At 60.0% G+C, this 11,517-nt stretch overlaps 1 protein-coding gene across 2 annotated transcripts; it reads left to right on the top strand.

Annotated features, from left to right (window-relative positions):
• The first annotated feature begins 6 nt into the window (after positions 1 to 6).
• UAP1 (UDP-N-acetylglucosamine pyrophosphorylase 1) lies at positions 7 to 7,547 on the top strand. Of its 2 annotated transcripts, XM_019473667.1 has the most exons (9): positions 7 to 34; positions 879 to 1,054; positions 1,337 to 1,509; positions 2,703 to 2,896; positions 3,316 to 3,459; positions 3,887 to 4,075; positions 4,535 to 4,582; positions 6,631 to 6,697; positions 6,977 to 7,547. In XM_019473667.1, the coding sequence occupies exons 2-9, from the start codon at positions 886 to 888 to the stop codon at positions 7,067 to 7,069; spliced, it is 1,077 nt and encodes a 358-aa protein (XP_019329212.1). In that variant the 5' UTR covers positions 7 to 34; positions 879 to 885; the 3' UTR covers positions 7,070 to 7,547. The 2 variants fall into 2 exon arrangements, with proteins under 2 accessions (XP_019329212.1, XP_019329213.1); XM_019473668.1 differs by lacking the exon at positions 4,535 to 4,582.
• The last annotated feature ends 3,970 nt before the right edge of the window (positions 7,548 to 11,517 follow it).

Here is an 11,517-nt window from a genome sequence, read left to right as displayed (position 1 = left end):
AGGAGCACCCCGCCCCCCCCTGCCACATCCCCTGGTGAGCGCCCTGCCCTGGGCCTTGGTGCGTCAGTGCCCCCTGGGGTGGCCTTGGTGGGACAAGGCTCGTGGGGTGGTGTTGGCAGGGCCCCGTTGGCATTGGTGGGTCAAGGTCCTGTGGGTTGGCACTGGCAGGGCCCCATTGGCATCAACCCAACCGGCGCTGGTGGGTTAAGGGCCCGTGGGTCGGTATTGTTCCATTGGTGTTGGCTGCGTCAACGCCCCATTGGTTGGCCTTGGTTGTCATGGGCCCCGTTGGTGTCAGCAGGCCAAGGACCCGTGGGTTGGTGCAGACCCCCTTGGCAGCCCAAGGGCCTGTGGGTTGGCATAGACCCTCTTGACACCAGTGTTACTGCTGTGGCCATAGCCTGTTGGAGTTAGCGGGTCAAGGCCCAGAGGGTGGCACTTGCAGGTCCCACGTTGTCAGGCTCAACCCCGTGGACCTTGGGAACGTGTGTCATGTTGCCTGTGGCCAGCCTGCTGCATGGGATGGCAGCCACGCAAAGCGGGGGTCTGGGAGGCGAGGGGCTGCGGTGGTGCTGTGAGCAGGAGGTTGGCGTCATGGCGGGAGCTGGCTGCTGCAGCTGGGAGTCTGTCCCCCCCCACGCACACACTGCACAGGGTGTGGTAGGGTTTTGGAGATGCATGCTGCAAGGAGGGGTGAAGCCCTTTGTTGGCTTGCCGAAGAGGTGGGACTGCAGCGGGTCAGATCCTTCTAAATGTTTGTGGGGGGAAGAAGTCTGCCCTGGGTGTTACAGGCTGAAGCGGTTCCCCATGTTTGGGATGAGGGGTGTAAAACGTTGCCTCTCCTCCCTGCTCATCGGGTCTCTTCTGCGCTGCGACAGGTACATCATGACAAGTGGCCGGACTATGGAGTCCACCAAGGAGTTCTTCCTGAAGCATCACTATTTTGGCTTGAAGAAGGAAAACATCATCTTCTTCCAGCAGGGCATGCTGCCCGCCCTGGGGTTTGATGGGAAAATCCTGCTGGAGGAGAAGGGCAAGATTGCTATGGCACCAGGTCGGTGGCCAGGAGCTGGCGGGAGGGGTGCGTGGGGGCGAGACGCAGTGCTGAGGACAAGCTTTTGGAGCTGGAGCCGGAGCCTGTGTAGGGCAGCCTTGCAGCATGACGTGGCCCACTGGTGATGCAGGCTGGGAGGTGTCCGTCTTGGCAGGGAGGACCAGGGTGGGGTACGGCTGGGCCGATGACCCTCCACCCCGGCTCTGTGGGGTAGGAAGATGAGCGTGGGTGGCCGGGACAGCCGGGTGTTGCTGCGGCCCCAACGATTTGTTCCCTCCGCAGATGGCAACGGGGGCCTGTACCGGGCCCTGGGGGCACATGGCATCATGGACGACATGGAGCGGAGGGGCGTGCAGAGTGTGCATGTCTACTGTGTGGACAACATCCTGGTGAAGGTGGCTGACCCCAGGTTCATCGGGTTCTGCTTGGAGAAGGGAGCGGACTGCGGGGCCAAGGTATGGTTTCGGGGGCAGGGAGGCACCACTTCCCTGTAGCAGGGTGGGGTCTGTCATGCTCCTTGCCTGGCTTCCCTGACTCCTCACCCTTCCTTCGCCGGCTTGCCACAGTCAGGAGGGATAGCTAAGCACTGGGAGCTTGCTGGTGGAGTAGCACGTGCTGCCAGAGTCCCACCTGTCCCTCAGGTCTGGCTTCCTGGGGGATGTGGGGTGTCACTGACCCCTGCCTGGCGCTGCTCCCCTCCTGCCTTGCATGGGGATGTGGCACCGACAGCCCCAGGGCTCACAGGTCCCCTGGTCCCTGGGGCCGAGAGCTGCTGGGGAGCCCTGTGAGGCTGCCCAGTCCCCACCCGGATGCTGGGCGGCTGCAGGGAGCACGGGCAGCCAGGATCCCTGCTGCAGGCTGCCAGCTGTCCCTGGCCTTGACGTCCTGGGCACTAGACCAGAACACAGTGGGTGCAGCTGACTGCTGATACTGAGCCCAGCCCCATGTCTCGCGGGTAGGGTGTTGCACGCCCGAAGCTTTACTTAAAAGGCTGGATTAACAGCCAAAGGGGCCGTGTGATTGTGTTTGTGTTGGGCTCAGCTCTGGCAAACGGGTGAGAGGGCTTGCTGGCCTTGAAGCTTTTACAGAGTGAGCTGGGAAAGGGAAAGCAGTTCCTCCTTCTGGCCCGAGCAAGAGAAGGAGGAAATGAACTCTGGCATGCAGAAAGGGGAAAGCCCTGTGTCCCTGCACGCCTCCCTGCTGTCGTGGCAGTGACGGGTAGAGATTTGCTGGGGGGCGGTTGCATGCCCAGAGGGAGGTGTGTGGGGTGCGAGGAAGAGGAGGGAGGTCAGGTGTAGGGGGATGGCTCTGCTGAGCCAGCAGCCTCCTGCTTGTGCATGGTGAGTTGGCTGTTCATGTGCGGGCTGGGTGCTAAAAATACCCGTGCCCTCTGCCAGCCGTACGCAGGCTTGGTGCCAGGTCCTGCCCGCACCTTCTGGGTGTGCCTGACACCTTGTCACCCAGCCCTGCCATCTCGCCCTCCTCCAGTCACCATCGCCAGAAGCACCTGGGAGGGGAGGGCTCCAGCATCCCTATCCCTGCTGTCCTGTGCGGGAAAACACCTCCACGAGGGCTGTTAGATACAAGGGAGTATATTTGAAGTGCAGGGCTTTGGAGGTCTTTCCCTGATAGTGCTTCCCTTGGGCAGGTGGTGGAGAAGACCAACCCCACGGAGCCGGTCGGCGTGGTGTGCCGAGTGGATGGTGTCTACCAGGTGGTGGAGTACAGTGAGATCTCCCTCGCCACTGCCCAGAAACGGGGCCCAGACGGGCGGCTGCTCTTCAACGCGGGCAACATCGCCAATCATTACTTCACCACCGCCTTCCTGAAAGATGTAGTCAAGTAAGGGCCTGCCGGGGTGCTGCCGGTGTGCCAGAGGAGGAACGCCAGTGCCAAGCGGAGCCGGCTGCCCAGCCGCCTGCACCTTGCTTTCCGCTGGTTGAGCTCCAGCTGTTTGCAGGTGTGCTGGGATGAGGCCCACAGGGTCTGGCCCCTGCCCCTGCACGTGTGGCCTGACCCCCACTGCTCTGCACAGTCCCTTCCTTGAGATAAGTTTTCCCTCAGCCATCGCTGGCTGCTGGTGCCAGAGCGCAGGCATGTGGGGCTGTCCTCGCCTGGCTGCTGTGGGGATGAGAAGCCCGCTCCTCGGGGCGGCTGGGGGACAGGGCAGAGCAGCCATCCTGCCACAGCAATGTCTGAGCCGGGGGACTGGAGATGTGCCTTGCTCGGGCAAGTGACAGCTCTTTCTTGGCCTGTTGAAGCACTTATGAACCGCGGCTGCAGCACCACGTAGCCGAGAAGAAGATCCCACACGTGGACATCACTACAGGGCAGCTGATCCAACCCGAGAAGCCCAACGGGATCAAGATGGAAAAGTTCGTCTTTGACATCTTTCAGTTTTCTAAGTACGCCCTTTTCTCTCTGTGGGGAGCAGGCTGCTGGTTCTTGCTCGGGCAGCTCTGAGAGCCTCGGGGGGATGGCGGGGCTGTGCCCACCGGTGGTGCCCTGGGGTCAGGATGGAATGCCAGCTCCTGTGGTGTTCAGCAGCAGTGGACAGTTGTGCCCTGAGATGAGCAGGGATGTGAACAGCAGGAGGGACAGGCACTGTGTGCCTCTTGATCAGCTGAGCCCTGCTCCTGGGCCAGATGAGCATCTCCTGACCCTACAGCCCAGGTCCTTCCCTCCCTCCTTCGTGGCTGTGAGCCCATGGGTGCAGGCTGCAGGGGGGCCGTGGCCCTGGCTCAGCCACCCTGGCAGGGGAGAAGCTGAAGCAACAGGGAGCAGCCACGTTTCCCAAACTTGACTGTCCTGTGCCCTGTTCCCCCCCCCCAGGAAGTTCGTGGTGTACGAGGTGCTGCGTGAGGACGAGTTTTCTCCCCTGAAGAATGCGGACAGCCAGAATGGCAAGGACAACCCCACCACAGCCCGACACGCCTTGATGTCCCTGCACCACTGCTGGGTTCTCAATGCGGGGGGGCACTTCGTGGACGAAAACGGCACACGCATCCCTGCCATCCCTCGGTGAGTTGCTGCTCCCGGCACTCCTGCATCCTTTTTGGGCTGGGTATAAAGCACGGGGCAGTCCCCAGCCCTTCTCCGTTTCAGCACTCCTGAAAGCAGCATTGCTGGAGCCACCAGCCGTGGGTCCCTTCTCCTGGGTGGTCCGTGGGGCAGAGCCGGCTGCAGGCTGGGCGGTGGCAGCAGGAGGGTCGCTTGCTCAGTCGGCTTTCCTTCTTGATTCAACACCTGTGAACCGAATCCTGCCGGTCTCCATTGCACAGCCAAGGTTGCCCGTGCAGGGAGGAGGTGGCTCCCTAAAGCCCAAGCACACCAGCAGATCTGTGCAGCAGCCAGGCTGGGGTCGTGGCATCCCTCGACCAAGAGAGCTCCCACCACCCCTGTTTGGAGAACAGCAAACCCCAGACTTGTTCTGCTCTGTTTTTTCCCCACCCTTGCTAACCCTTGTTTATTCCTACATAGTGTCACAAACGGAAGGTCAGATGCCACCCCAGCAGATGTCAATGACAAGTAACTATACCGTGCAGCATGCATGGTTGCGGGGCTGTGCTTAGGTACTAATGGGCTGTAGGTGAAGCAGTGTGCCAGGCTGTGGTCACTGCGATGGGTGCGTGCTGGTGAGCAGGTGCCCGTAGTGACTAACGGGGCCGGGGGGCTCGGGGCCGCATGCTGGGAGCGGGGCATGTCTCGCTACAGGACCCCGCAGATGCTGCTTTTCACGGTGGCGGGCGGTAGGCAGTGTCTGCTCCCTCCTGGGCTCCTTTCCACAGAGGCAGCTGGTGGGGCTAACTGGAAGGGACTTGTGCCATTGGTACAGATGCAGGGCAGCAGGCAGCCTGCCGCTGACTGCACGCAGCCCCTGAAGGTCACCCCGCAGGCGGGATGCTGTTGGGAAACACGCTGGCGTGTCCCTTCGATGACACTCCCCTGTTCGTCACGCCTGGACTGATCCCAGCCGGTCCCGTAGCTGGACACGGCTGCCGTCTCCTGGTGTCCACCAGGCGTCCAGGCAGATTGAAACAGGATTAAAAACATTAAGTAAATGTCAAGCAGGCTTTGATATAGCATGTGCAAATCTCAGCGTAGGCGGCCAGCTGTGTTGTGTGACTTCAGCTCTTGAGTTTTGAAGATCCAGACTGTGACACCAGGGAAAGCCCCTGGCTCAGTGCTTGAAAGTTTACAGAAGTAAATGGGAAAGTTGACAAAAGTGTTAAAGCAACTTCTGTAATAGCAGCGTGTTCTCCTGTAAGCACAGGGCACGTCTGCACGGCTGGTGAGTGTAAATGACTTTCAAACTAAGCAAGCTCGTTACCTTTCCCCCCCTTCAGGAGAAGTTGTATCTTCTGGTACTTTCTGGTGGGATGTGTCTGTTTTTAGTTCAAGATTCCAAGTGCTTTCAAGGCTTATAACTAGGCCATCACACTAGTTATAATGTAGGATAAAGGATGCACTTTATCTTACATTTATCCTTCATTGCCAGTTAATGGCAATTTTTTTTTTTTATTTAAATGGTTATCTTGAAATGTAGCCAACTGTAAGGCAAACACAAGTGCAAGGGCTGGGTTAGGACGGATGAGTTTTATTTACTCACAGCTGGGACAGGAGGGGGCTAAGCAAGTGCACGGCAGCAGGGATGAGCTTCGACCTGGGCGAAGGGAGCGTTGTCACAGATGATGTCCTGTGATGCCTGTCTGGCTGTGGTGGTGAGTGGGTGTGAAGGGGCACCCTGGGGTGCCACCGTGGTTCCTCGTCGGCTCCGCACGGCTTCACCCCCCAGCCAGGCTTACATGCCGGCTGGATCCAGGGAGCATCCTGGGGATCCTACAAAGGCTGGTGGCAGAAGGAGCGGGGTCAGGGACCCCACGCAGACCCCTGCCCAGCAGTGCTCCTCAACTGTTCTCGGGGCCGGGCTGTGGCAGGCAGTGCTGGCATGGGTCTGCCATTGTCCTCACCAGCTCAGGCTCACGTGCAGAGTAGAGGAGCTGAGACAGTTGATCTAAGAGGCAAAGGCAGGAGGAGCAGGCAGTGCTGCAGGGAGTATTTCTGAGCGAGCAGACAGGCTTACCCTGTGTCCTCAGGTTGTGCTTTAAACAAGGATTGTGTTTAAAAAAAAAGACCTGTTGTGACCAGCCAAACAGGAAGGTTCTGTGAGTGCATCTCTCATCACCCCAAGGATGCAGGAGGAGGAGGAGGAATGGGTGACTAGCTTACATGCAGCATCAAATATAGCGGGGCTGTGGTCCAGGCAGGGGGCATAGGCACTGCTGTAGTTGCACACATGGAAAGGCACGTAAATCTTCTTTAAAGCCACATCTAAAGCTCTCTTCACTTTCAGTCGCTGCTGGTATCTAAACTTTAGCTCGCACCTCTGTGGAGAGCACGCAAGGCTTGACTAACCCAGGGCAGCACTGTGCTGGTGGGGTCTGTGTGGGCCGGCAGCCACCAGTGCCCCAGACAGTTGCTGACCCCTGCTCTGGCATCTGCGAGATCTCTGGGCCCCATCCGCGTCCCCTGGCGGGATGTGGCTAACCCTCCTGACTTTTTATTTTTCTCTGCAGCTTGAAGGATGCAAATGACCTGCCAATCCAGTGTGAAATTTCTCCCCTCATCTCCTATGGAGGAGAAGTGAGTACTGGCTCTCCAGAGCTCAAGCACCTTTGCAGATTAACTAGGCAGGTGGGGAGGCTGGCAGGGCACGCGTGTGAGCCCTGGCCGGGGAGGGTGTAAACCACGAAAGTGTGACTTGAATTCACTGTGGAGTTTTTCAAGGCAGTGTCCCCCAAGCTGCTAGCACAGGAGGGGACCAGAGCAGCTGCACCTGCGAGCAGCTCAGCAGGTCAACAGAGCAGATGATGCGTGGTCATCTGCAAAGCGTTCCTAATGAGCTGCTTCGTCCTCCCTTAGGGTCTGGAAAAGTACGTGAAGGACCGAGAGTTTCGCGCACCTTTGATTATTGACGAGGACGGGATCCACGAGCTGGTGAAGAATGGGGTGTAGCCGCAGCGTGGTGCCCAAGCCAGGCTGCCTGTCCCGCCTGGCAGGCTGGGAATTTGGACGCATGAAGGTTTATAGCTGTAACTGATAGGGGCTGATCCTGCTTGCTCTGGCCCTGTGCAGAGGAGGATGTAACCCACTCGGTTCTTGGCATGTTGTACGCTTCTATTTATAATTTAATTTAAAAACCAAACACTTTATGGATTCCCCTGCCACGAAGCACAGCTATGGCACTGCTCTTTGCGCTCCAGGCTGTGGGCATTTATTTTTAAACATGTATATAGTAATAGTCATTGTACATGCAGAGGATTTTTATGGTACGGGGCTGGGGTTAATCTTGAATTTTTATTTTTCTCAAATCTACGTGACTATTTTTTTTAATAGGGTCCTTGTCATTGCCCATGTCCTCCCTTTTGGTCATCCTTTGTACGTTGCACAACTGGAAACATACGATTAAACTCTTGAGTCCCTCCTGTCTGTCATCTGGTGGTGTTTTAGTGATGGTGGCTTTCCACAGAGGCTCTGCTCATAGAGCAGAGGTCTGACTGTGTCATACCGAGTGCCCCGCTCTGCCCAGCTCGGCAGCAGCTGCTGCCTGGGGGGGTCGCAGGCAGGTCTTCTGGCCTGCGGCACTCGTTTGCAGCGTTTCTGGAGGAAGCAGAGGGCTGCGCTTTCCTCTTGAATTTTTGCAAGCAGCAGCAAGCCTTGAGCAGGTAGGAACGGGTGGGTGTGCAATGCTGCCGGAGCGCTCAGGGTGAAACCAGCCTGGCACGGTGCCCTCCAGCAGCACTGTGTGCCCTCTGCTGTTCCAGGGAGGGCTCTTCGGCTCCTGCCAGAGCCCGCTGCCCTGAAGTGTGGTGTCCCCATGCCCTTGGACAGAGTGCCTCTGCTGCCTGCCCTCCTTTCTGGGAAGGGAGATGGTGCTCAGCCAGCTCCTCTGCTGCTCCCAAGTCCTGCTGTAGCCCCTGGGGCAGGGTGGTACAGCTGTCCACTGCCCCATGGCTGCCTGGGGAGGGATTTTCCCTTGCAGGGCTGGGAATGGGACCCAAACTGCTACCCCTGGGGGAAGTCACCAAGTCCCCGAGTGCCAAGGTGGCTGTTGGGCACCCCAGGCTCAGCTGAGCGCTTGGCTTCCCGGGCAGTGTGCCTGGGAAGCCGGGGCCATGCGGGGGGTCCTGGCTGGTGCCGTGGCTGCTGGTGGCTTGCCATGGGCCAGCTGGGCTGTGTGTGGCCGAGGCAGGCTGGCAGCCACGGGTCCTTGGGGAGACAGCCTGGGATGAGGGCCAGAGCGGATGCAAGGAGCTGGTGCGGAGTGCCGGGGGTGGTCTGCACCACCACCTCCCCCTGCCCGCTGGCTCTGCCAGGCCCTGGGAGCAGCCACCATGGGGAAGGGACATCTCTGCTCCCTGGGGAGTGGGCAGGCACCCCTGAAGCTGCTCCTCCTTGGCATGGGGCAGGCAGCAGCCGGAGCACAGCATGGCCCACCTCGGGGGATGCACGTGGCCCCAGGACCGCGCAGGAATGAGGGGCTGCACGGTGAGCCTGGGGGATCGCTGCTCCAGCTAGCTCCCTGGGCGCTGGGAGGGGTGGGAGGGGGAGGTGTTTGCTTTGGCTCTTTGGCTGTTTGCACACCAACACCTTTGCATTAGGTCCTGGGATAGAGTGATGCGGTACTGGCCGCCGCCAAGTTATTTGAACGCCAATTCCAGGTAGCAGGAGGCAAGTGGGGCAGAGCGGAGCCAACCGGTGCTTGTGCCGGCGTGCACGTAGGACAGCCTGTGCGCGGGCAAGGGCATCCCCCTGCCAGCTGATCTGGCAGCAGGCACCGCGCTAACCTACTCCTGCGTGCCATCCCTGCCAACCCAGAGGTAGCTGTGGTGCTCTGCCTTGCCTGTGTTGCCCTGGGGCAAGCCTCTTGCTGCACCCATGGCTTGGCTAGCACCACAGCCCCTCTCTGGTGGCAGCGGCGAGGGTCGCTGGTGTCCTGCTGTGGGCAGTGGATGGCTTTCCCGGCCTGTGACTCGGTTTCTTTGTCTGGAGAGCAGGCAGGCTGGGAGTCTGGCGAGGAGGTTAGTTCAGGAGCAAGGCTGCAGCCCTGGGCCCGCAGGGTGCCCTGCGGGACGGGAGCGCTTTTTGGAAGCCGCTGCCAGGGGTGCTGCTTCCCTCTCACAGCAGTGTGGGTGCTGGCATAAAACACAGCCAAAACACTAGTCTGAAAAAAAATTGCCCTTTTTTTTGTTTTTAATCTTTTTAATTGCATTTTTAGCTATTGCAAAAAAATAAATGTGAGCTGATTATTATTATTTTGTCCCTGCCGCGTTGCGTAGTCAGTGGCTGCAGTGCCAAGCTAGTGCCTGGAAATGATGTAAAACCACGAGCTCAGCATGCAGTTTGGGGAGCCAGAGTGTTTCTTCTGTGCCACGTGCCAGGGCAGGTCTGCTCTCCGGCCGGTGTCCTGGCTGCGCGTGCCCCCACAGGAGCCTGGCACCCTTCCCACCAGGGGCCCAGAGCGGGGCAGCCTGTGTGGGACCCTCTGGGCCAGCAATGGGGCCTCGTGGAGCGCCTTCATCACCCGCATTTTGGGGGTTTCCCACCTGGCCCCTGCACCCCACAGTGCAGGAGGAGAGTCCCGGACACGCGTGCCATCCTGCAGCCGCGGGGGTGAGCGCTGGAAAGCAAAATGCTGCCTACTGCTTTAAGTTCCTTCACTGGCCATGGGGATTTTTTTTATTTTTTTTCTCTCGCGCTATGAATGGGTTTTGCTGTAAATTATAGCTTTGCACACATTCCCTCGGGCCGAGGAAAATAACCTCCGCCGAAAAGCCAGCCTGGATTGGTGACTGGCTCCCCCTCTACTGCTCCCTAATTGAAACCAAATGTGCAAGATGTAGGATTGTGGGATTTCTGGCCGGCTCCCAGGAATCTGCAGAATGCGAACGCGCTCCCAGAGGCATCTTGCATCAGCCCGGGGAAGTTCGCTCCTCGCCTGGCTCCCCCGGCCCGGGCGAGGGGCGAGGAGCGAGGAGCCTGCCCGCCCTCTGTCGCCTCCCCGCTCCGGTGAGTCGTTCTCAGGGGTGTGGGGAGGCGTTTGCCCCCCCCCCAGCTTTGGGATTTTGGGGGGATGTGGGGTCACCCGTGCTCTGTGGTGGAGCCCGGGCAGAGGGGCCAGGGTGCGGGTCTGCCCGGGAAGGGGCTGGGGCAGCAGCAGAGCAGCGTCCCCACCTGGGGGATGTGACATTTGGCCCCTTCTCTCCATTTTTTCCCCCCACTGCCAGTGCTCCCCCTCGTGCCAAGCCAGCGCTTCCTGGTGTCCCTCCTCGGCTCCCGCCTGTGTGTCTGTTGGCAGAGCCGGTGGTGGTGCTGGCCAGCCAGAGAGGCTCCGCTGTCCCCAGGGTCCCCCAGCCAGGCACCAGGTCACACTGGGGAGGGGACACAGGGCCACTGGACTGGTGCTCCTGAGCATCCTGCCCCCCATCCTGGTGCTCGTGGCTTCCCAGCCCTGCACCGTGGCGGAGCAATGCCGTGCAGCCCTGCACCGTGGCAGGGCAATGCTGTGCACTGTGGCACAGCGTTGCGGAGGAGGAGGACTGCAAGTTTTTGGCTGGCGGGGGTGCTTGCTGGGTGCAGCACCCGCAGAACCATGTCCCCAGGCCCCACGGCCGTGGGCTGTGCTGCTGGCAGGTCTCTCCGGGACAGCTGGCAGCCACGCGGATGTGCCCAGCCGCAACTTGGACCCTGCACGGCTGCAATGCCCCTGGCTGAGCCGGCCAGCTTGCGGCTGGGGAGGTGCTTGCCACTGCAGAAAATGGGGCTGCATCCAGCCCAGTGAAGGTCTAAAATGGCATTTTTGGAGGGGAGGGGGACTACGGGTCCCGGCATGCTGCACTATGCTCCTGCCGAGGCTGCGCCGGCGGCACAGCATGCTGGGGGCTGTAGTGCCAGCTGGGGTGGGGGTCCCGAACACCCTTATCGAAACACCATATGCGTTGGGTCATGGTTCAGGGTCACAGGGAGCCTCTCGCTGCTTGGGGACGTTCCCTCCAGCGTGGCCTCGGCATGTCCCACCTGCCCGGCATCCCAGCAGGAGGGGAGCCCCTGGCCCTGTGCGAGGATGGGGGCTCTGCAACAGGAGCCCTGGCAGCCCTGGGAGACCTGTGTCCAGGACCTGGTGTGCGCAGGGGGTGCAGGCTGTTGCCGTCCAGTTCCCTCCCCACGGATGATGCTCCTCCGGTGCCGGTGAGGATGGTGGCACCCACCCGGGGAAGCGGGCTGGGGACTTCACCAGCCGTTGCGGGCTGGGGGTGAGAGGGACCATGGCTCGGGTGGGGTTTGTCTCTAAACAAATGTGGATTTAGGGTTTTTTTCCTGCTAATTTTCCCTGGTGATTTCAGTAGAATAAGAAGGGGGGAAAATAAAAAGGGGGGGGGGGGACAGCTGGGGTCGAGGGAATG

This window comes from Aptenodytes forsteri, unplaced genomic scaffold (genome assembly GCF_000699145.1).
Source record: "Aptenodytes forsteri isolate BGI_AS27 unplaced genomic scaffold, ASM69914v1 Scaffold104, whole genome shotgun sequence".
NCBI lineage: Eukaryota > Metazoa > Chordata > Aves > Sphenisciformes > Spheniscidae > Aptenodytes > Aptenodytes forsteri.
This window is presented reverse-complemented; position numbering and strand designations above follow the sequence as displayed.

Coding starts and splice junctions, on each gene's coding strand:
- UAP1 (XM_019473667.1), top strand. CDS start 886: ATGACAAGTGGCCGGACTATGGAGTCCACCAAGGAGTTCTTCCTGAAG. Junction 1,055..1,336: donor CAAGATTGCTATGGCACCAG/GTCGGTGGCCAG, acceptor TTCCCTCCGCAG/ATGGCAACGGGGGCCTGTAC. Junction 6,698..6,976: donor TCATCTCCTATGGAGGAGAA/GTGAGTACTGGC, acceptor GTCCTCCCTTAG/GGTCTGGAAAAGTACGTGAA.